This window comes from Dendrobates tinctorius, unplaced genomic scaffold, assembly GCF_039654945.1.
Source record: "Dendrobates tinctorius isolate UK_male_01 unplaced genomic scaffold, ASM3965494v1 ptg000007l, whole genome shotgun sequence".
NCBI lineage: Eukaryota > Metazoa > Chordata > Amphibia > Anura > Dendrobatidae > Dendrobates > Dendrobates tinctorius.
The window spans coordinates 43,126,252-43,152,101 of NW_027361675.1; the positions used below are offsets into that span (position 1 = coordinate 43,126,252).

The window sequence follows — 25,850 nt, forward strand, 5'->3', positions numbered from 1 at the left end:
ATAAATGGAACACTTAAACAACAGAATATAACTCCAAGTGAATCAAACTTCTGTGAAATTAAATGTCCACTTAGGAAACAACACTGACAATCAATTTCACATGTTGTTGTGCAAATGGAATAGACAATAGATGGAAATTATTGGCAATTATCAAGACACCCTCCATAAAGGAGTGGTTCTGCAGGTGGGGACCACAGACCACATCTCAGTACCAATACTTTCTGGCTGATGTTTTGGTCACTTTTGAATGTTGGTTGTACTTTCACACTCGTGGTAGCATGAGACTGACTCTGCAACCCACACAAGTGGCTCAGGTAGTGCAGCTCATCCAGGATGGCACATCAATGCGAGCTGTGGCAAGGTTTGCTGTGTCTCTCATCGTAGTGTCCAGAGGCAGGAGGCGCTACCAGGAGATGTGGAGGGGGCTATAGGAGGGCAACAACCCAGCAGCAGGACCGCTACCTCCACCTTTGTGCAAGGAGGGACAGGAGGAGCACTGACAGAGCCCTGCAAAATGACCTCCAGCAGGCCACAATGTTCATGTGTCTGCACAAATGGTTAGAAACCGACTCCATGAGGATGGTCTGAGTGCCCGACGTCCACAGATGGGTGTTGTGCTCACAGCCCAACACCATGCAGGATGCTTGGCATTTGCCACAGAACACCAGGATTGACAAATTCGCCACTGGCGCCCTGTGCTGTTCATAGATGAAAGCAGGTTCACACTGAGCACATGTGATAGATGTGACAGAGTCTGGAGACGCCATGGAGAGTGATCTGCTGCCTTCAACATCCTTTAGTATTACAGGTTTGGCAGTGGGTCCATAATGGTGTGGGGTGGCATTTCTTTGGAGGGCCGCACAGCCCTCCATGTGCTTGTCAGAGGTACCCTGGCTGCCATAAGGTACTGAGATGAGATCCTCAGACCCCTTGTGAGACCATATGATGGTGCAGTTGGCATTGGGTTCCTCCTAATGCAGGACAATGCCAGACCTCATGTGGCTGGAGTGTGTCAGCAGTTCCTGCAAGATGAAGGCATTGAAGCTATGGACTGGCCCTCCCGTTCCCCAGACCTGAATCCGATTGAGCACATCTGGGACATCATGTCTCGCTCCATCCACCGACGTCATGTTGCACCACAGACTGTCCAGGAGTTGCTGGATGCTTTAGTTCAGGTCTGGGAAGAGATCCCTCAGGAGACCATCCGCCGCCTCATCAGGAGCATGCCCAGGTGTTGTAGGGAGCTCACACGGACACGTGGAGGCCACACACTATTGAGCATCATTTCCTTGTCTTGAGGCATTTCCACTGAAGTTGGATCAGCCAGTAATTTGATTTTCCACTTTGATTTTGAGTATCATTCCAAATCCAGACCTCCATGGGATATTCATTTTGATTTACATTGATGATAATGTTTTATTGTTTTCAACACATTCCACTAATCAATGAATAAAAATTTGCAACTGGAATATTTCATTCAGAGATATCTAGGATGTGGTATTTTAGTGTTCCCTTTATTTTTTTGAGCAGTGTATTATAATATCCCATTATTTCAAGGCAATGGAAGGATAGCGATCCTCCCTTTCTTTCAGAATGGATCAATGAATCCAGTAAAAAAAAAAAAAAAAAAAAATTTAAAATATGAAAAAAGTTTAAATCACCCTTCTTTTGTCCCATTCAAAAAAAAAAAAAGATTAATCTAATCGCTAAACGGCATAGCGGGGGAAAAAAATCAAACCGCCAGAATTACGTTTTTTTGGTCATTGCCACATGGCATTAAAATGCAATAACGGGTGATCAAAAGAATGTATCTGCACATAAATGGTATCCTCAAAAATGTCAGGTCGGTACGCAAAAAATGAGCCCTCACCCAACCCCAGATCACAAAAAATAGAGATGCTACGGGTATTGGAAAATGGCAATTTTTTTTTTTTTTAATAGCAAACTTTGGATATTTTTTTTACCACTTAGTTAAAAACAGAACCTAGACATGTTTGGTGTCTATGAACTCATAAGGATGGCGGTGAGGGAGAGCAGAGTGGGTTGCATAGAACAGGGTCCCTTCCTCAGGATTCCGGCGGCAGAAATGTGGCCCGGTGTTCACGGTAGGCAGAGCCGAGTGCATAATTTGTTTCTCGTCGGCCATTTTCCTGAAGCCAAGGGCCTCAGATCTCAAACTGTGCACGCGCTGCCTCCGGCGGCCATTTTTCTGAACGCCACAGCCTCAGGAAAATGGAGCGCGAGAGGCCCAGCTGAGATCTCAATCCACGCATGCGACGCCTCCAGCGGACACGGCTTAGGGAGATGGCCGCAGGGAAACCAATGATGCCCTCCGCAGTGCTCACCGCCGACACTGAACTTCAGCATCGCGACACTTCTGCTGCCGCTGGTTCCTTGAGGGGAAAAAAAGCTGCTACACCACTGCCACAACCCCCCAGTAAGCCTGCACTCCAACTATAAGACGCATCCCTTATTTTCCTCCCAAATTTTTTTGGGAAAAAGTGCGCCTTATTGTCCGAAAAATACGATATTCTCCTATAAGAGGCTAAATCATCAGTATTAAAGAACTCCTTCATTTTTTTTCTTGAAGATCTGAAATGGTCAACTGTTCATCATTTTCTTCAAGATAAGCACACATTTTTTAACAAAGCATGTTCTTAGGCAGCATCTTTAGGACGCCCAGATTCCCTACGCTTTTCAGCAGAACCACATGAAGCATCCCGAAATTGATGTGGCAGATAATATCCTGTGCGAAAATTTGCAATACATACATGATGATATATGCAGTCAACTGCATGAAAATTTTCACCATAGTACTCAATTCTCCCTTTTTACTTTCAGTGACTAGTCATCTGAACAATTTCACAACACTCCATGATGGTCCTGGCAAATGTACAGTATTGTTAAATAATAGCAGTGTGTTCATGAGTTAACCACAAAATCTTTATACTAGTTTTTATTTCCATGCATTGGGTACATTACACACTGTTTTCTAACTCAAAACATGAAGCGAAATGTATATAATTTTTAACTACCGTATATACTCGTGTATAAGCAGAGTTTTTCAGCACATTTTTTTGTGAAAGTCGGCGGGGGAGGTGGAGCGGCAGAATAGCGGGTCACAGGAGGCAGGAATCGGCGCCTGCAACTGTGCCTGTCGCTAAAGAGAAATGAATATTAATTTCTCTTTTAACAGCACACAGTCATAGCCGCTGGCTTCCAGAAGACATCCTACTCACCCACCAATGTGCCCCCGAAGCATCTCGGTGGTCCCGGCGTCTTCGCAGCATCTCCACGGTTCCGGCTTCCAGCAGCTCTTCCGGTTCGATCATGTGGCGCCGCTCATTAAGGTAATGAATATGCATGCGTGTCCACTCCCATAGGTGTAGATCACATATTCATTACCTTAATGAGCGGCATCACGTGAACATTTAAACTTTTTTTCACAAAACATTTTCTTCAAATCCAATTTTTTTATTTTACCAAGGGTAACAGGAGAAATTGGACTCCAAAAGTTATTGTGCATTTTGTCCTGAATACGCTGATACCCCATATGTGGGGGTAAACCACTGTTTGGGCGCACAGCAGATCTTGGAAGTGAAGGAGCTCCGTTTGACTTTTCAGTGCAAAATTTACTAGAATTGAGATCGTACGCCATGTCGCATTTGGAGAGCCCCTGATGTGCCTAAACGGTGGAAACCCCCCACATGTGACACCATTTTGGAAAGTAGACCCACAAAGGAACTTATCTAGATGTGTGGTGAGCACTTTGACCCCCCCAAGTGTTTCACAGAAGTTTATAATGTAGAGCCGTATAAATAACAGAAATCATAATTTTTTCACAAAAAGGATCTTTTTGCCCCAATTTTTTTAGTTTCCCAAGGGTAACTAGAGAAATTGAACCCCAAAAGTCGTTGTGCAATTTGTCCTGAGTATGTTGATACCCCATATGTGGGGGTAAACCACTGTTTGGGCTCATGGCAGAGCTCAGAAGGGAAGGAGCACCGTTTGATGACATCAGATTACCAAGGGAGCAATCAGGACCCCGCGTCATGCTGCGGGGTCTCCAATCCAAAGGCAGAGGGGCTGCTTCTTGCACTTAGTACCGGGTGTCAGCTGTGAGAATCAGCTGACATCTGGCCACGGTCAGCTGCACTTCCCACGTGAGTGCGGCTGATCGCACATGACGTACTATTCCGTCCTTGAGAATTAAGTCCCAGGTTACATGGATGGAATAGTACGTCTAATGTCAGAGGGGTTAATACACAGACTCAAAAACATGCAGAGCATGAATGCTGAGTCTGTTGGTTTTCTTAGACTCTATTGCACCAACTGGTAAATTGTTTGACATGTGGTAATATAATTTATACCAAAAACAGTGATTAATCTGGTTAGTCATATTGGACTGCTATTATTTTGAACACTACCATGTCTGTCCTTGCATAGCTGTAGTCAAAACACCCAAGGGAAACAAGTGTCCCACAGAAAAGACAAAGACTCGTTCACGTTTCCTCTGTTTGGGTCTACTAGGCTCCCATTTATTTAACCAGCAGTAACCACAACACCGTTGCCTCTCACAATACTTGCTGCATTTATGCCATCAGCGTCCTTCTCAAGAACTTTGATTATGGCACCATTTGTTAAAACTTTCTTTGCAAGAGTGGGACACTTCTCACTAAGATTGGTACTCATTATTCAAACCTGGAACAAAAGATAACCTAGTTAATGCTATAAAATACTTGGTGTGATAAAATAAGAAAGTTATAAAACAAACAAAAGGTATGACAGTAGAAGACTCAAAAATAAAATAGAGGAAGTTGCCGATTTTGTCGGTTTTCAACAGCCATCTTGAGAATAACCCACTTTCAGTTGGCAGCTCTTGATGGACTTTTTTTTTTTTTTTCCCTTATGGTCTTTACGGTTGATAGAACGTTCTTAGACCTTTTGTTGGAATTTTGTTTTAGGTTGTTTTTTTTGTGTTAAATTGACGTGACTACATGGTCATCACCGAAGCTTTGACTACAAAAAACAAATCAGTAACCAAACATTATTCCCATAGTGACTGTTGTGGAAGGCTGAACCAACCGTCAGAAATTAATTCTACTATTATTGTTTTATATTAGTTTTTCATCACTTAAAGGGAATCTGTCAGTAAAATCAACTTTCTTAAGCCATCTATAATGCCATGCTGGTCATAGAAAGTTGACTAAAGTGATACCTTGTTATCTGTGATCCAGTGTTATATTCAAGTGAAATCCACATTTTTCATAATATGTAAATGAGCTGCTAAGATCTATGCGCCAGATACAGATCTTCTCTAGAATCTGCCTCCAAAATTTATTTTAAATGAAAAAAAACATCTCCCGAGCAGGCTGGCAGTCGTTACATGTCTCACACTTATTAACACCTACTTTATTTAAAATAAGCTGTGGAGGCAGGTTTTTCCAGGCCACTGGGAAAGTTAGGTCTGTCCTATAGCTCTTAATCTCTCATTTAAATATTATGCATTAGAGACCAGGCTAGATTTTTTAAATCTGGCATGTCACATTATGTGACATTAACTCTAGAATGTTTCAACATATCCCAGCGATTTAGAGATTTTTCAAAATTTGAATGATTATCCTTTTTTTTTCCAGATACCACGAAAAAGTTAATGAAAGGAAATTTACAAAACTTATTTTTTTAGGTTCCTATTTTAGTTTTGAATTGACTTTGGGGACCTATGTATTGGAACCCTTCCCCCTCCAAGCAAAAATAAAAATAATTATTCCATTTCAAAAACCACACCTCTCAACATATTCAAAACTGCTGTCAGGTAGTTTATTATCCCTTAAGGTGCTCTTCAAGATTTAATGCAACGTAAGTTGATACACTGTATCAAGAACATGGTACAACTGGCCAGAAGAGTCTTCAGCACAAACCGCAGAGCTTTACGTAGTTACGGTAAGTAGCTCTTAAAAGTAACCTGTCACCTCATTTTTCGCATATAAGCTGTGGCCACCGCCATTAGGGGCTTATCTACAGCATTCTGTAATGCTGTAGATAAGCCCCCGATGTAACCTGAAAGATAAAAACAAGTCAGATTATACTCACCCGGGGGGGCGGCTCGGTTCGATGGGTGTCGCGGGTCCGGGTCCGGCGCCTCCCATCTTCATGCGATGTCGTCATCCTGCTTACTTCTGTCGCAGCTCCTGCGCAGGTGTACTGATTTGCCCTGTTGAAGGCAGAGTAAAGTACTGCAGTGCGCAGGCGCCGGGCCTCTCTGATCTTTCCCGGCGCCTGCGTGCTGCAGTACTGCAAAATTACACCTGCGCAGGAGACACGACAGAAGCAAGGAAGAGGACGGCATCGCATGATGATGGGAGACGCCGGACTCGCGACGCCCGTCGGACTGGACCGCCCCCGGCTGAGTATAATTTAACTTGTTTTTCTTTCAGGTTACATCGGGGGCTTATCTACAGCATTATAGAATGCTGTAGATAAGCCCCTAATGGCGGTGGCTGCAGCTTATAGGCAAAAAATGAGGTGCCGTGGTCTGGTCCAGCACCTCCCATCTTCTAGCGATGACGTCCCCCTTCTTCTGCTGCGGCTCCTGCGCAGGCACACTTTATCTGCCCTATTGGGGGCAGAGCAATGCACTGCGCAGGCGCCGGGAAAGGTCAGAGAGGTCCTGCACCTGCGCACTTCAGTACTTTACTCTGCCCTCAACAGGGAAGATAACGTACGCCTGCGTAGGAGCCATGGCAGAAGTAAGAAGGAGGACGTCATCGCTAGAAGATGGGAGGCGCCGGACTGGACCGCGACACCCACCGCACCGGACCACGCCCTCCCCGGTGAGTATAATCTAACTTGTTTTTCTTATATTTCAGGTTATCTTTCAGGTTGTAGATAAGCCCCTGATGGCTGTGCCCGCATCTTATAGGCTAAAAATGAGGTGACAGATTCCCTTTAAATGGAATTTTTCACCAAGATCAATGATAGAATGAATAAATCTTTTATTTCTGTCATCTCTGCAATATTATTTCTTGTCAAGTGAATTTTACAATGCATCTTCTTATCACCATTTGTCGTGAGCTAGCTCAAAATGAAGTACATAAACTCTCTCATGCCAGGCTATTACATAAACAGGTGTTTAGTGCAGGATAGAGCCCTGGGAATAGTAAGTAGCATGCCTCAGCTGTTTCTCTGAAGAAGCTGAGTTAGCTGGGATATGAGCTGCTGCGAACCATTGCTCTAACAACAGCAATGGGAAATTCTGCATAACATCTGCACTTCTAAAGTAATGAGAATCTAGGAATACTTGCCAAAAAAGCTGGCTGCGTGCATCTTAGTTTAACTGGGATTTTTAATTAGTTTCAGGCAGCATAAAGGAAATGTGTTCCTCATATAACCGTGCATCAAAAAGCACTTCAAGTAACATTTTAAACATGGAGGGCCCGCTGTAGTCTGCTACAGTCCATTGGGGGTTACTTATGGAAAGCTAATAAGTAGTTGTGTCTATATGTTCACCCAACAAGGACAGATGCAGTTGTATCGAAAGTACCGTAATTCTAATCTGTTTGCCATTATTTGAATCTTCGGGATAATCCCTGCACTTTACATTTAAACTCTGTATGATTTAAATGCACTTTTGCTTTGTACTTATTTAATTATAGCAGGTTTTTTTTTTTTTTTTCCATTTCGTCTTTTCTATGCTTTTTGGCCATGTGAACATGCATTTATATGTTGCATGTGTACCAACTCAAACCAAGCTCAATTTTTGTGTTTTTTTTTACTTTACTTTTAATGCCTTATAGTTTTCAGAAAAAATATTTCACACTAGGAGTAAGTGCACAATGATTTTTTTTTTTTTTAGTATTTCTTTGAGTCTTTTGGGTCATCTTTGCCACCACTTTTTTTTTTTTTTTTAACGTGTTAATATTGCTTGGCATATGTTCCGTTTGTTTTTTTTCTTTTGCTTATTTTTATCAGGTGAGCTTTAAAGGAAAATCTGCCTGGAAAATTCATGCTGTTCACGTACCCTTATAGGGAAGTTATTGTCAGGTTATTTTCTATCATTTAATTAACGTTTTTCTGTTTTTATGCATTCTAAAATATTTTTCTATTTTCCTTTTTGGAATCTTTAAAATGTAAAAAATGACCATATATATATTTTTGCCTAAAATACAAAGAAAATGTGTGATCTTTATCTTTAACCCCTTAACGACCGCCAATGCGCATTAAAACTGCAGCCATTCCCTCATTGCCGTTTTAAAACTGTGACCGAAAATAAGGTTATTTTGCACTCCAGCATCAAAAACTCTCCAGTGTTTCAGCAAACGGGGTTAGCTCAGACCCTGTAGAACACGATCAGAGCTTGTTCTTCCTGTCGAGTTAGCGTTGGGGTTACATTAAAAAAAAAAAAGACGACATGACTATTGTTGAGCGCACGTGCTCGCTACTAAAATTTGCATCAGAATCGCTCGAGCACCCGCGATACTTGGTGCATACCAGAGCATCCCGATGCAGTATCAAGTAGCGAGCAGTTGTGCTCCACACTAATGATGACATATTCAATATGATGACCTAATGTTATCAAATTATGTATAGGACTTTTGGGTTAAAAATCCTCACTATGCCTCTGGATAAAATCCTTGAGTGTAGTTTTCAAAATGGGGTCACCTGTGTGTGTGTGGGGGGGATCCCTGGGGCTCTCCAAACACGACATGGCACACTTTATCAATTCCAGCGACTAATGCGTTCAAAATGTCAAACGATGCTGCCTCCCTTGAAAGCCCTGCCATGTGCCCAAACAATAGTTTTCCCCCAAATATGGGGTGTCAGGTATTTCTTCCTTGCACATTGCTTTAGTTCCTGTTAAAAACCTGAAGAGTTAATGAACTTCTTAAATGTAATTTTGAACACCTTGAGGAATGCAGTTTTTAGAATGGTGTCACTTTTGGGTAAGATCTCAGGAGATGAGCTCTCATCTTGGTACTGAGATCTCCATCTGTGCATGCGCCGCCCTTGGCAGCCATTTTCCCAGAGTCCATCGCATAGGAAACCATGGAATTGTGGGGCCTCTGGCCTTTCACAAAATGTTGGCAGAGCCCCTGCAGCGGCATGGGACGCATGCCTGCAGCGGCACTGGACGCCCTCTCATCCCGGCCTATAGCAACGCTACACTCTTGCCTCCTCCAGCTGCGACCTTGGGACCCGCTTCACCACAGCCACCACCCCCGGTAAGCAATAAGACGCATGGATTATTATAAGAAGCACCACCATTTTATTAAAAAAAAAAATGTATTGCTATTTTACTCCTCAAAATTTGGGGTGCGTCTTATAATCCGCAAAATATGGTATTTTCTTTCTTATGGACCCCTCAAAATCACTTCAAATGTTATGTGGTCCCTTAAAAAAAAAAATAAAAAAAAAAATTGTACATTTTGTTGGAAAATTGAGAAATTGCTGATCAACTTTGAACCTTTCTAACTTCCTAATAAAAAAACCAATTGCTTCAAAGACTGTGCTGATGTCCGAAGTAGACATGTGGGAATTGTTTATTTCGTGCTATACAGCTATCGGATTTAGGGGTATAAAAATTTTAATTTGAAAATGAAGAAATATTTAAATTGTCAAATTTTCTGTATTTTCATAAATTTACGCAAATCATATTGACAAATTTACCACGAACATGAAGTACAGCACGTCACGAAAAAGCATTCTCGGAATCTGTAGAATCCGTTGAAGTGTTCCAGAGTTATGACATAAAGTGACACAGGTCAGATTTAAAAACGTTTGGCCTGGTCATGATGGTCAAAATTAGCTCCGTCACTAAGGGGTTACGAGATAATTTCATCTTCAACTTGCTTAACTGTTGACTATAACGGTCATTTTGCCCGGGGGTGCCCAAACATTTACATGCCACTGTACAGTTTACCTACTTGATCAGTAAAAAATGCAAGGACATCACAAGTCCATTTTATTAATCCAGTTACGGTATATTTGTTGTGTATTGGTCGTGTGACATGTCACTCCCAATCCACCCCTGATCCTTGTTATGTTTTCAGTGACTTTGATGTGTATAGTCTGACACTGTGGTGCATTACTAACAATTCCGGTTTTATTATACATGATGTAAATGTAGGGGTTTCCAGAATATAGGTGAGGCGAAACATACATTTCTATATCACTGACTTAATTTTCACTATTTTTTTCCCCAGGAACTCTGAGACCTGTGCGAAAAAGCCTTTATCCACTAGACTCTGCACCAGCCAAGGGAATTTGTTGGGAATGGATAAATGATGACGGTTGTTGGACATCTTATGAAACGCAAATTTGCATATTTCTGGAGGAAAACTTTAGCAACCACAAACCATCTGTAGATCTGGGAGTATTTGGTTTCTGCTACATTATTGACTTTCACACACTATCTCAGATAAATCAACGTACTGGTTTTCGACGGCAGATACAGAGACGTCTCGATACCCCTTATCCAGTGATTAAAAAGATGGGACCTGCACATAAATCATCTGCCTGTGCTTGCCACCAGTGTCTTGCAAATAGTGGTGCCGGACCTATGCCTGTTCGATATAGACACTCGATGATTAACTTGCCCACTTCCTCAAATTACCCAAACAGCAGTCGGACATCTAACGCTAGTGCTAGTTACCTACCTTATCCAAAACCAACAATGGCTAGTGCAAAATCTGCACCAAAGCTTAACAGCACATGGTTAGCCCCATCAACATCAATGCAGATTCCTGGCCCTTCATCTGCCAATGGAATGCAAGCTTTTGGATCTCCTCCTTCTACTAATGGGCTAAGGTAAACCCTCGATTTTTAACGCGTTTACATTTTCCCATTGTGTATTTAATAGATTTATTATGTGTGTTATTATGTAACTGCTACTACTAGTTTAATGGGGCTAGCCCATCTCCTGTGTCCAGAAACACTCTGCTTTCCAGACATCCATGCTTGTAGGAAATGATGGGTGCTTCTGATTGACAGTTCTGGCTTGCACCATCACCTCACCTCTGGCCCGAAAAGTGTAGCTACTGTACGGTATGAGGCATTTTTATTTCTGCAGTATCAGAAGTGTAGTGGCACTGAAGGAGGCCGTGACTGTCCACTAACAGTGTTCTCCAGTGATACTGTCCAGCATTAGTGCAGTGCTTACAAAGAAAGAAAGTGTTCAGTTGAAACCAGAAGTTTACATACACTGTATAAAAAGACACATATGCATGTTTTTCTCAATATCTGACATGAAATCAGATGAAACCTTTCTCGTTTTAGGTCAATTGGGATTACCATAATTATTATTTGCAAAATGCCAGAATGAGAGAGAGAATGTTTTAAGGCATTTTTATTACTTACTGCAAAGTCAAAAGTTTACATGCATTTCATTAATATTTGGTACCATTGCCCTTAAAGGGAATTTGTCACCTATTTTTTGGTATATAAGCTGTGGCCACCGCCATCAGGGGCTTATCTACAGCATTACAGAAGGCTGTAGATAAGCCCCCAATGTAACCTGAAAGAGAAGAAAAACGAGTTATATTGTACTCACCCAGGGGAAGTCCGGGTCCGGTTTGAGACTGGAGGATGCCGTGGTCCGGTCCGGCACTTCCCATCTTCTAGCGATGACGACTTATTCTTTGCTTCCCGCTGTGGCTACGGCGCACTGCTCTGCCCTGTTGAGGGCAGAGCAGAGTACTGCAGTGCGCAGGTGCTTGACCTCTTCTGGCTCCTGCGCACTGCAGTGCTCTGCTCTGCCCTCAACAGGGTAGAGCAGTGCACCTGCGCCACGACAGGAAGCAAGCAGGATGTCATCGCATGAAGATGGGAGGCGCTGGACCGGACCGCGACACCCTCCGGACCCGAACCGCCCCTGGGTGAGTATAACTTGTATTTCTTCTCTTTCAGGTTACATCGGGGGCTTATCTACAGCATTCTGTAATGCTGTAGATAAGCCCCTGATGGCGGTGGCCGCATCTTGTAAACCAAAAAATAGGTGACAGTTTCCCTTTAAGCTGAATGACGTGGTTCAAACGTTTGGAATATCCTTCCACAAGCTTCTCACAATAGTTGGTCAGAATTTGGGCCCATTCCTCCTGACAAAACTGGTGTAACTGATTCAGGTTTGTAGGTCGTCTTGCTTGCCACCTACCTTTTCAGCTTTGCCCGTAAATTTTCATAGGATTGAGATCAGGGCTTTGTGATGGCCAATTCAAAACATTGAGTTTGTTATCCTTTAGCCACTTTGTTACCATTTGGGCAGTATGCTTTGGGTCTTTGTCAATTTGGAAGAGCCGTTTCCTCCCAAGCTTTTTAACTTCCTGGCTGATGTCTTGAGATTGAGACCTACAAAAATAAAGGAGCATAATACCCTCAATGATAATACACATTAAAGATAAAAGATGTATATTTTATTACACAATCAATAACATGACCAAAACACACAAAAGACATAAAAATTAATCAAAATAATAACAAAAAAGTGGAATGTCTTGAGATGTTGCTTCAGTATTGCCACATAGTCTTCTTTTCTCATGATGCCATCTGTTTTGTGAAGTGCACCAGTTCCTCCTGCAGCAAAACAACCCCACATCAGGATGCTGTCACCGCCTAGTTTCACAGTTGGGATGGTGTTATTTGTCTTCCAAGCTTCTCCCTTTTTCCGCTAAATGTAAAGATGGTCATTATGCCCAAAAATTTAAATTTTAGTTTCATCAGACCACAGGACATTTCTCCAAAAATGAAGGTCTTTGTTCCTGTGTGCATTTTCAAACATTTATCTGGCCTGATGTTTCTTTTGGAGTAATGGCTTCTTCCTAGCAAAGTGGCTTTTCAGCCCATGTTGATACAGTACTTGTTTCACTGTGGATATTGACACAATCTTTCCAGCTTTTGCCATCATCTTGACAAGGTCTTTTGCTTTTGTCCTTTGGTTGATATGCACATGTCGGACCAAAGCACGTTCATCTCTGGGACACAGAACCCGTCTCCTTCCTGAGCGGGTATGTTGGCTGGACATTCCCATCTTGTTTGCACTTGCATATAATTGTTTGTACAGATGAAAGAGGCACCTTCAGGTATCTTGAAATTGTACCCAAGGCTGAGCCAGACTTGTGAAAGTCCACAATTCTTTTCCTGATATTTTGGCTCATTTCTTTAGACTTTCCCATGATGCTACACAAAGAAGCAGTGTGGTTCAGATATGCATAAAATGCATCCACAGGTGTGTGTCTAACTCAAATGTTGCCAAAAAACCTTGAGAAGCTTCCAAACACATGACATAATTATATGGACAGTCCAGAATTGTTTAACCCCTTAACCCACGGAGGTATTTTCATTTTTGTGTTTTCTATTTTTGCCCCCCTTCTTCCCAGAGCCATAACTTTTTAATTTTTCTGTCAATATGACCATGTGGAGGCTTGTTTTTTGTGGGACAAGTTGTACTTTTGAACGACACGTAATTCTGGCATTTCGACTTTTTTTTTCTCATTACGCTGTTTAGCAATCAGGCTAACTTTTTTTTTTTATATTGATCGGGCTATTCTGAACGCAACGATACCAAATATGTGCATGTTTGATTTTTTATTTTATTTTGAATGGGGGGTGATTTGAACTTTATATATATATATATATATATATATATATATATATATATATATATATATATATATATAATTTTTTTTTATAATATTTTTAAAAACTTTTTTTTTTTTTTTTTTACTTTGGCATGCTTCAGTAGTCTCCATGGGAGACTAGAAGCTGCCATAATCCGATCGACTCTGCTACATACAGGCGATGATCAGAACCCCTGTATGTAGCAGAATTGCTCACTTGCTATGAGCGCCGACCATCTGGCGGCGCTCATAGCAATCCAGCAGTGACAATCATAGAGGTCTGCTGGAGACCTATGGTTGTCATGCGAACCCATCGGTGACCCGCGATGACGTGACGGGTTCAGGTCACCGATGGGCGGGATTTCCGGTGCGCTTGTATGAGTTAAATGCCGCTGCTGGAGATTGACAGCGGCATTTAATGGGTTAACAGCCACGGGTGGATGGCAGTTCCACTCGCAGCTCTTAGAAGCACATGTCAGCTGTTCAAAACAGCTGACGTGCAAGAAAATATGTGGCTCAGTGCCGGAGCCCACTTCAAAGGGAGGGGGAGTTCGACATTGGCGTACTGTTACACTCAATGTCAGAAAGGGGTTAAGGCTTAGTAATCTTAGTGTATGTAAACTTTTGACTTTGCAGTAAGTGATAAAAATGCCTTAAAACACATTCTTTCTCATTTGGCATTTAGCAAATATTAATAATTATGGTAATCCTAATTGACCTAAAACGGGAAAGGTTTATTCTGATTTAATGTCAGATATTGAGAAAATCATGCATATGTGTATTTTTATATGGTGTATGTAAACTTCTGGTTTCAACTGTAAGCACTGCACATGTCTGCTGTAGTGGTTGGTCCCCTAAGCCACCCACTACCTGTAAACAATAAAATAAAAAAAAAATACTGATATCAGGAAAACACTGTTAAATTTTAATAGTAACCTGAAAATTGCTGTTTTTTTTTTTTTTTTTTTTTTTTTTTTTTTTCCCAAGCCTTTTACAATATTTTCCTTTTTCTGAAGATGGAAGCAACCCTTAGTCATCATTAACCTATGGTCTGAAGCACGAGCAGTCACATAAGGCATCTTTTTGTGAATTAAAATAGTAATTGGACACTGTGTAAATGTATTAATGTTATTTGGCAATTTCTAATCACTTTTTATTATTTTTAATTATTATATAATGTTGCCCTAAGAATTTTGGCTTTTGAGTGAGGGGTGGCTCTATGGCAGGGGTGGGGAACCTTTTTTTTCTCCCAGGGGCCATTTCGATGTTTGTACCATCATTCGGGGGTTGCACAAAATTATCAACTTGAGAATTACCCTGTTATATTTTGTCAAACATTTAATTAGCTCACCCCTAATGTAATTACTGGAGCAGCTTCTCTTTGGTGCAGCTGTGAGGTTGCTTCTCGTAACTGCTTTTCCAGATTTGCGTCGTTCTGGAGCGCAGGTGACTCTTTGCGATATGTTTTTGTAAAGAACTCACAGCAGTTAGTCGTATCAAACATAGATGTACATTACACTGCAGGTCTCCTCACAGAGGGAAACGCCTTACTGCTTCAGTAATGTTTATAGATCTCGAACAGAGGGAGGTCTGCAGTATACATCACATTGAGACCCCAAGACTGCTGTATATGCATCACATAGGAAGAAAAAACTTGATTCCAGCTCACCCAGTTGCTCTATGCTTATCCACCTGGGGCTCAGACACTGGCCTCCCCCTGGCCTCCCATCAAGGAGAATAGAAAAAATTGGAGTCCGGCTCAACAGGACTGGATTTTTATTTTTATTTTTCAAAAGAAAATATAGTGCGTACAAAAGAAAATTTTCATGGTCTTGCATGCATTACATAGGAAACACTGAGACTTCTGTATATACATCACATAGGAAACACCGAGAGTTCCGTAAATACATCACATTGCACTCTAACTCTGCGTGCAAAGTATGTCCTATGGGCAGAGACACAATGGCAAATTTCTCCTTCGTCTCATTGGGGGACACAGAGACTGTGGGTGTGTGCTTCTGGAGGCTGACACTAAGTATACAAAAAAAGAGTTAGCTCCTCCTCCGCCGCATACACCCTCGCCCCCAGACCGGGCGTAACTCAGTTTTTTGCTTAGTGTCTGATGGAGGCACACGCAGTCTGGAGCTCCAGACTAGGTTTTTTTTTTTTTTTTTTTTTTTTTCTCTATGAAGATAAGACAGGGGCGACGGATCCTATAGAGAGGATCCGATCTCCCCAAATCATCAACGGGCGACCACGTGTGAGTAATCCTCCACGTGTTTCTCTCCCGCACCGAGGGACACATCTGGGACTTTTCCCCAGACAACTATTTTTCTTTTTTATTTTGAAAGAGGCGGCAACGCATCCTGATAAGAGGATTGCGGTTTCCCCATCGTCCCCAACGGGCGAGCACGTGTGAGCGATCCTCCACGTTGTTCTCTCCTGCAACGTGGAAATGCCCCTACCACCCCTAGGTAGTGAGTCCAGGGGTGGAGTTGGAGGCGCAGGTAAGCCGGGGATTGAAGCGGAGAGCGGTACAGTAGCCTCCCCCTCCCTGCCCAGGGATGGGGTTGAGAAGCACCTCCGTGGAGCCCCCTCGGCGGCCCGGCTCACCTTTGGTTGATCAGGCCGGGACCAGGTAGTCCGTCTCTCACCCGGCACTGCCCCCGGTGGGTAAGCAGGAGATCCGTGAGCGCGCGCCCGCCCGCCGACTTGCGGAGAGCGGCGGGCGCGCACAGTGACCGGGGAGCTCCCGCCCCCTCCCTCCAACGCCGCACGTGGAGTGCGGCCAGAGCCCCGGGGCGGCCACGGTCCCCGCTGTATGGGGAGGTCCGGAGTCCGCGCGCCCGCCGACTTCCGGGGATGGCCGGAAGCCCCGCCCACTAACTTCCGGGGGCGGAGAGCGGCGGGCGCGCACAGTGACCGGGGAGCTCCCGCCCCCTCCCTCCAACGCCGCACGTGGAGGGCGGCCAGAGACCCGCAGGCGGCCACGGTCCCCGCGGTATGGGGAGGTCCGGAGTCCGCGCGCCCGCCGACTTCCGGGGATAGCCGGAAGCCCCGCCCACTAACTTCCGGGGGCGGAGAGCGGCGGGCGCGCACAGTTACCGGGGACCTCCCGCCCCCCTCCTTGCATCTCCTGGAGTGCGAGTGCCCCGGCGGGTAACGCTGCACGGAAGAGACGCAAAGTTGGGCCATTACCGGTGGGTAAGTGCATCCCCGTTGCGAGTGCCGCACTAGTATTCAAGGAAGGGGTTATCCTCCTCCTCCTACCCTACCTTGCAATATGTCTGGCAAAGGGAAAGCTCACTCTTTCCTATACGCTGTTTGCGTTTCCTGTGGGGTCAGGCTGCCTAAAGCACAGCCGGGTAAATTTTGTGAAGCCTGCGAGTCGGAGCGAGCCCAGGAGCCCCCCATTGTTGCAGAGCCCAGAGGTCAGGACCCTCCAGAATGGGCGGTGTCTTTATCAAACTCTATGATATCCCTTACAAAGGCAATTGAGTCTCTCCAAGGCCCAGGTAGGGACAAGGATGGTGGTCTGCCAGCGGAAGACAGCTCGTCCACGTCTCAGGACCCTCCGACCGTTAGAGGCCGCTCCAGCACCAGACAAGCTCATAGCAAAAGAGCTCGTTCCCCGTCGGCCGGACCCTCTGGGGCTTCGATGGCGGGTATTAGGGTATCTCGTTCCCCGTCGCCGAGCTCAGGAAGCGAGCAGGATGAGGGCGAGGAGGAGGAGGCCTGGAATCCAGAAAGCCTGGGATACCAAGACTCGGTGGACAGCCTCATTGAGGCAGTCAACCAGACTTTAGAGATCGAGGACGATGTGTCCACGGCCTCAGGTCACAAGGTCTCCTTCAAAAAGGCCAGGCGACCGCATAGAAGGTTTGCCACGCATCCGGAGTTCGAGGAGCTAGTTCAGAAACATAGGGAACACCCGGATAAGCGTTTTGCAATGCAAAAAGCGCTGCAAGCTAAGTATCCGTTTCCTCCTGAACTCCATAAGGGATGGGTGGAGTCGCCAGTAGTGGACCCACCGGTATCTCGTTTAGCGTCAAGATCGCTATTGTCGATACCCAGCGGTTCTTCTATCAAGGACCCAACTGATCGCCTTATAGAGGGGCTTGCCCGCTCGGTGTATGAGGCAGCGGGGTCGGCCCTTGCCCCCTCCTTTGCAGCTACTTGGGTGGCTAAGGCCATGGTTTCGTGGGCGGACGCTCTGCAGAATGCCCTCCAAGACAGAGACCTGCCTGCGGAGGTCTTGGAGGTGACAAATCAGATCTTAGGGGCAAGTGATTTTCTCGTCAGCGCCTCTCTGGACGCGGCCGAGTGTTCTGCGGTGGCAGCAGCAAATGCGATCGCCATTAGGCGAGCATTATGGCTGAGATTGTGGAAGGCGGATTCTATCTCCAAAAAGTCCTTGACCTCATTGCCGTTTCAGGGCAATCGGTTGTTCGGTGAGAAGCTTGATAAGCTTATCTCAGAAGCCACAGGGGGGAGGAGTAGTTTCCTCCCGCAGCAGAGGACTTGGCCAGCATTCAGGCAGACACAGAGGCGTTTTCGGCCTTTTCGTAACCCCTCGAGGGGGTCTTCGGCCAGAGCATCCACCTCCGCAAATGATGGTCAGATTAGGGAAAGGCAAATCTCTTACAGAGCCAATCCGCTGGGTAGAGGCCGAGGCCGTTTGCCCAGAACAAGGGGGGCCAGATCCCAAAAGCCTCCAGCAAAATGACTCGAGGCGCTTAGTACCTTCGGACGACAGAGTGGGCGGACGCCTACTAAAGTTCAGCCACGTTTGGGTCGCAGTGGCACGCGACGCTTGGGTGGCAGAATTGATATCGTCCGGGTACAAGATAGAGTTTCTCGGGCTCCCGCCACGGCGATTCTTCCGTTCCCGGCTCTCCGGAACAGAGTCGCAGGCGAAGAGTTTGTTACAGGCCATAATGACGCTACAGCGCAACGGGGTCATTGTCCCAGTACCGAAAAGCGAAGAGACACAAGGTTTTTACTCCAACCTGTTTTCGGTCCCCAAAAAGGACGGGACAGTAAGGCCAGTATTGGATCTAAAAATCCTAAACAAATTCATCAGAGTCAGGCGGTTCCGGATGGAATCCCTCCGTTCGGTCATTGCAGCCATGGATCCAGGGGAGTTCCTGGCCTCGATCGATGTGCAGGATGCATATCTGCACATTCCGATTTTTCCTCCACACCAGAGGTTCCTGCGTTTTGCGATCGGAGGGCGACATTTTCAATTTGTTGCTCTGCCCTTCGGTCTGGCCACTGCTCCCAGAGTCTTTACGAAGATAATGGCGGTGGTTATGGCCATCCTGCATGCTCGGGGCATAACGGTACTACCTTACCTGGACGACCTTTTGGTAAAGGGGCCGTCCTTTCAGGCGTGCCAGGAGAATGTCAGTATCACGCTGGATACCCTGGCGCGTCTAGGCTGGTTGATCAATCGGAACAAATCGTCCTTGGTTCCAGCCCAGAGAATTGTATTCCTAGGCATGGTTTTCAACACCTCCCGGGGGCTGGTGATTCTCCCTCAGGACAAAGCGCGAAAGATCAAACAGGGGGTACGGAACCTTCTTCAGCCAGGCTCCAGATCCATCCGGTACGGCATGAGTGTGTTGGGCAGAATGGTGGCGGCGATGGAGGCAATCCCGTTTGCCCAGTTCCATCTCCGTCCGCTTCAGCATGCGCTCTTGTCAGCATGGGACAGAAGGTTGCTATCCCTCAGTCATCGGTGCAATTTGTCTCCGCTGGTCCGACAATCACTCCGGTGGTGGACTCGCGACTCGTCTCTTGTCCAGGGGAAACCCTTTCCCCCGGAACAGTGGTTGGTGGTGACGACCGATGCAAGCCTGCAAGGTTGGGGAGCAGTTTTCCAGAGTCACACAGCCCAGGGGCGGTGGTCCATTCAGGAGATAATTCTCCCGATCAACATTCTGGAGATACGGGCAATACGATTGGCCCTGCAACATTTTCAGTGTTTCCTGAGACACCGGCCGGTGCGCATTCAGTCGGACAATGCTACAGCAGTAGCATATGTCAACCATCAGGGGGGCACGCGCAGCCAAACAGCCATGCGCGAGGTTGGACTGGTACTGCGTTGGGCCGAAAAGAACCACGTGGTAATTTCAGCGGTGCACATTCCAGGAGTCGAAAACTGGGCGGCAGATTTTCTCAGCCGACAGGGGGTCGCGGCAGGGGAATGGTCCCTGCACCCCGAGGTTTTTCAACAGATCTGCCAACGGTGGGGGACACCAGACGTGGACCTTATGGCATCCAGAGAGAACGCCAAAGTGCAAAGGTTCGTCGCTCGATCCCTCGACCCGCAGGCGATCGCAGCAGACGCTCTGGTGCTTCCATGGAGCCAGTTTCGTCTCCCATACTTGTTCCCCCCGCTACCTCTGCTTCCAAGGGTCATCAGAAAGTTAAGGAGAGAGAGGGTTCCAGCAATTCTGCTAGCGCCAGACTGGCCTCGGAGGGCCTGGTATGCAGATCTGGTTCAGCTAGTGGTGGACGTACCCTGGCGTCTACCAGATCGACCGGACTTACTGTCCCAGGGGCCGATCTGCCATCCGAACTTAGGGGCCCTGTGTTTGACGGCGTGGCCATTGAATCTTGGCTGTTAACACAGGCAGGATTCAGGCGCGATGTGGTGGCCACGATGGTGAGTGCCCGAAAACCTTCCTCGGCGAAGGTATATCATCGGACTTGGGAAGTTTTTTTCCGTTGGTGTAGGGATCGCGGAGTGGCTCCTCTGTTTTTTTCAACCCCCAACGTACTGGCTTTTTTGCAGGCAGGGCTGGACGCAGGGCTGGCTCCGAGTTCGCTCAGGACGCAAATCTCGGCCCTGTCGGTCCTTTTTCAACGAAAGGTCGCTTCGGTCTGGCAGGTTAAGACGTTTATGCAGGGGGTCGCACATTTAGTACCCCCCTATAAGGCGCCGACGGAATCATGGGACCTGAACTTGGTGCTCAGAGCCCTTCAGGAGCCCCCCTTCGAACCCTTGCAAGAAGTCTCCTTACCTTACCTGTCCAGAAAAGTCGTTTTTCTGGTAGCTATTACGTCTATTAGGCGGGTTTCGGAATTGGCGGCTTTATCTTGTAATCCGCCGTTCTTGACTTTTTATAAGGATAAGGTAGTTTTAAGGCCAGCTCCCCCCTTCTTGCCGAAGGTTGTCTCTGCATTCCATATCAACGAAGACATTGTCTTACCTTCGTTTTGCCCGGCACCGGTGCACAAGGTAGAAAAGGCTTTGCACACACTGGATCTGGTAAGAGCTCTTAGGAGGTATGTGACAAGGACAGCATCTTTCCGCCGGACAGACTCTCTATTCGTGATCCCAGAAGGGAGACGGAAGGGGCTTGCTGCGTCCAAAGCGACTTTGGCCAGATGGGTTCGCCTGACGATTCAGGAATCTTATGAAATCAGTGGCACGCCGGTTCCGGCAGGGATCAAGGCACACTCGGCTCGAGCAGTGGGTGCCTCATGGGCACTGCGACACCAAGCTTCAGCGGAACAGGTGTGCAAAGCAGCTACCTGGTCCAGTTTGCATACGTTTGTCAAACATTATAACGTACATACCCAGGCATCCTCGGATGCAAGCCTGGGAAGAAAGATTCTTCAGGCAGCAGTTGCGCACCTCTAATCAGGGGCGCAAAGTAGCATGGATTGGGTGAGCTAAGATCCCGCCCAGGGACTGCTTTAGAACGTCCCACAGTCTCTGTGTCCCCCAATGAGACGAAGGAGAAACATGGATTTTTGTGAGTACTCACCGTAAAATCCTTTTCTCCGAGACGCTCATTGGGGGACACAGCACCCACCCTACTAGCCAGTTGGCTTTTGCTTATTTCAAGTTATACAAATCCTTATGTAAGGATCAGGGTGGTCCCTTTTCCAGACGTATAATTTCTTGCCTGAGTTTAAGGCGCGTTCTCCTACTGCTTATGCACTAAACTGAGTTACGCCCGGTCTGGGGGCGAGGGTGTATGCGGCGGAGGAGGAGCTAACTCTTTTTTTGTATACTTAGTGTCAGCCTCCAGACGGCAGAAGCACACACCCACAGTCTCTGTGTCCCCCAATGAGCGTCTCGGAGAAAAGGATTTTACGGTGAGTACTCACAAAAATCCATGTTTTTCATCCGAGAATGGGATCGTAAAACTTGCCCTGGCCGGCACCTCTCCTGACCTGAGCATTACAGTGTGATGGATTACTATGCAGCTGTCAAGTTCAGGTCAGGAGAGGTGCCGGCCATTCTCGGACGAAAAATTCGCCAGTGTCTCTGCCCTAACACTGGCACTGGCCAGCAACACGATGTAATCTTTCATAGCTTGTGCCAAAACTTTCAGTAGTGAATTCTGCTTGCACTTGCTAGCAGAGTAAGAAGAAATTCAAGGGCTGCCAGATGTCAAAACTCAGATGCTGGCCCGAGCATTGCGGTCCCCGGGTATCTGCACTGGGGCCGGAGGACGTGTCATCGAGGGCCGTAAACTGCCTGCCTGAGGTTCCCCACCCCTGCTTTATGGGCTTAGCAGCTAACGTTGAAACAGAGGCAGCATTTTAGACTTTTGTCATCTGTAATGCATTCTTTTTTTTTTGTGTTCATTCTGAATTTCTAGCTTACCATCACTTCCTATACAGACTCAGAACAGTAATTCCTTAAAACAAGCTTTTGCAGGTAAGATAATATGTGCTGATTAAAAACTGAACTTTTCTGGACTTGTAAGTCTTGTTTGTTTTAATTGATGTGATTTTTATTAATAAAGTCCTGCTCACACTTCTTGGGTTTCGGTATGTCCGGGTTCTTTAACAATTTTTGACTTGCTGAATAGTGTTGCATGTTGAGCTATCATGCCCAGCTTAAGGAAAAAAAATAAAAAGCAATTTTACTGTGGTGAACAGATCCTAATGCTTGTAGGCTGTGGTAGTATAGCTCCAACATGCTTTGAAATGTCTTCCTTCTACTTAATCCTTCAAGACGCTTTTGCTTGCCTAACGTTTGCTTTTACTAAACTGCATTATTATGTCAGTGCTCTATAAAGTAGTATGTGTCAGGGCTAGTTTTCAGATGTTCATTTTCTATTCTATGGGAGCTTTGGAACAGCTTCTGTGAATGCCGGTGCACGATTCTGGGCCATGCACTTGGCATTTAGTTCTCAACTTTTTTCAAGATTTTTATTTTATTATTTTCTTTGTAACTTTATGCTAAAACTGACATCATTACTTACTATTTAGATAACTACTTATAAAAAATTATGGCCATCATGACAAATATGAGGATGCAGCACCTGCATCCTCCTCACCCTGTTGGTGCTGCACCTCTGGCAAAGTTCATAATAATAGGTTGCAAATTACCTAATTTCGTTTAGACAGCAAGGTCGCATATTAAGGCTATGTGCAGATGTTGCGGATTCCGCTGCGGGTTTTTCCCGCGTGGAAACGCAGGTAAAACCGCAGGTAAAGTGACCTGCGGTTTACCTGCGATTTTGCCCTGCGGTTTCACACCTCTACTATGGTAAAGGTATGAAACCGCTGCGGAAACCGCCCAAACAATTGACATGCTGCATTTTGTAAACTGCAGCAAAACCGCATGGAAAAATCCGCACCTTCAGCACAGCGTTTTTGAAACCCCATAGGGTTTCATTGTACTGTACATGGTCAGCGGAACTGCTGCATTTCCGCAGGGCCAAAACCGCTGCAGAAACGCAGCAGAATCCGCAACGTGTGCACATAGCCTAAAGGGGTTGTCCGACTTTAAAAAGAAAAATAAAATAATGAATACACCCCCAACTATATCCCCCATGGCTCCATTGGTCTCCACTGGGACAGAAAGCTGTGACATTACGTCTTTGGTAATCTGAAAACTGAGACCTGTGATAGTGACATTCAGGTAACTGGAACGGGACGTCTTGGGCACCCAGTGCTTTGATTGTCATTGTGCATTTTTGTTCCCAGCCTCCATCTTGCTCCTGAAGATTGATAGTTTGGACTAGTGGCATGGTTGTGCCACTGATCCAAACTGTGTGCTCTCCCATGCTTCAAGTGACAGCATCAATACCTCTTCAGCATTAGAAGAGTATTTGGGCTTTGGTCTTTGCTGGTATGTGTGCTTTTTGACTAACAACTGGCCACCTCTGATACACTGCAGAAGTGGCTGGTAACCTAGCAAATGGGCAGTAAACTAAATTAAGAATCTCTCCATTCTTGAGAGCCGAGAGAATTTTTAATAACTACCGGTAAATTACAAGAGTTTTTTTTTTTTTTTTTTTTTTTTTAACAATTTACCCATTTTGCAACATGAAACCAAGTTTGCAAGTGCACCTTCAGAACAATTTGGCCTGTCAGAGAGACCTAAGTCTTGTGCCGAGACCCCCAGCCATAACTAAAATGAAGGAGCAGAAATTGATTGGCGCTCTCCTCCAGAGCTGAGCTTAATAGAGAGGCTGTGTGCCCTTCTGCAGCCTCAGAGGCTCTTTGTATTTCTTCAGTGCCATTCAGTACCTGCACAGGGAATGCACTGTTATTTTACAGTTTCATTACAGGGTGTGCTGAACAGAATGAATAAAATCCTGTAAAATCAATAGTGTTTTAGATTCTTTTACACAGCAAAGGCTTCCTGTATTGCAATGACATTTTAGAGTTTCGATCTGCTCCAGACAGGGGTGCAGCCTGCCCTCCAGACTGCCAGCAGCAGATTGCACATATTTCTTGCAGCCTTGATCACAGGCATGTGAGTGGGATTTGAAGCTCAGCTATAGCTTGGCCTCTAATCCTTGTCACATGCTCCTCATCTAGGCTGTGGCAGGGAGGGAACACATGCATCATTGAAGTGGGTAGAAGTGGAGTACAATTATCTCCAAAATTAATCAAAATAGGATTTTTTTTCAGGATAGTCTCAGAATGTAATAAGGCAATCCTATTCTTCTGTCCTCAATTATGTGCACTGCGTACATAGAATACTGAAAAATTAGTGCATTTAGAGGTTTGAGAAAAAGATACGAGACTGGCTATAGAAAATATGACAGCAAAAATAAGCTTGTCTAGACAGAACGGATGATAATGGTCACACAGCAAAGACAAAATGATAGTTAAACAGAATATGCATCAGCCAACATTTTACAACCACTGACCTAATTGTGTGTGCTTCTCCCTCATTTCACCATAACTGCTTTGAATCTGAGTGCTAAATTCCAAAAAACACTGAAAAGTGTCAGATAAAACTACTAATAATCTGCTAACCGTAGCAACTTTTTACAATTTTATAAATGAGCTCATGGCAGTGCTAAAATAAGGAAAAATAAATGTATATCTCGAACTACGAACCCTTGACGCTTTCTAGTACTGCTGCCAATGTCCCTCACCTTGTCTCTGGGCTGCCTCCTACTTGGATTAAGATTGGAGGCAAAGTGACCACCTTGAACTTTGTCATTCGTCTCAAACCATTTCTAGACAATTTTTCTACTGACAGACCACCATTGGGTGATGCCAACGCTGTGAAGGAATAACATCCATGTGAATTCCAAAATTACATGATTTAAAAAAAAAAAAAAAAAATAGGTTCATCTTACTTGGTGTCATGAGACAGCCAGAGAGTCTTGCAGATATTCCACCGATGTCTTTCTTTTTCAAGAGACTGCCGGGGGATCTCCCAGTGATCCCACCGCTGCCACCAAATTGCCAGGGATCAGTTGGATCTTGCAGAGTTCCCACCGCTCTATCCTGTTTGTCACAAACTAGCTCTTTGCGGCCTACAATTGTCAAAACAATCACGCAATAGGAATGAATTTTATGTACTTATTCAGAAAAGTAGACAGTGTTTTATAAAAATTTACAAAATATATTACAAAAAGGGGCAAAAAATAAATTATCCAATAATATAAAATAAGTATCAGAAGAAAATCACTAGACCTGTGGGGGTCACTGAAATGGTGCAGAGGATAGCGGACAGAGCACTCTGCCTGGAAAATGGTGCAGTCCTACAGCGAGCTGTATTTCCCAGTATTGAACATTGATTACAATTTAGAATTTGCTTTTATTAGATAAGTCATGCCCACATACCTCACCTTGGTGACCTCGGATGGGACTATTCCATGGAATGCTGCTCTGGTCCCCAAATTAAGGGATCCACAACTTTAGGAATATTCCCCTGAAGGTCCCAGGCAGGAGATATTAATGCCTTATTTCTTACTATTTTAGCTTTCTATAGATAGTAAACATGGCATATACAGTGCCTTGCGA

At 45.2% G+C, this 25,850-nt stretch overlaps 1 protein-coding gene across 3 annotated transcripts in view; it reads left to right on the forward strand.

Annotated features, from left to right (window-relative positions):
- DTX2 (deltex E3 ubiquitin ligase 2) overlaps positions 1–25,850 on the forward strand; it is a 138,230-nt gene that overhangs the window by 31,606 nt on the left and 80,774 nt on the right. For all 3 annotated transcript variants that reach the window (XM_073573999.1, XM_073573990.1, XM_073574009.1), the window contains exons 3-4: positions 10,203–10,806; positions 22,232–22,290. In XM_073573999.1, the coding sequence (XP_073430100.1) occupies positions 10,203–10,806; positions 22,232–22,290 (663 nt within the window). The remainder of the gene's footprint in view (positions 1–10,202; positions 10,807–22,231; positions 22,291–25,850) is intronic.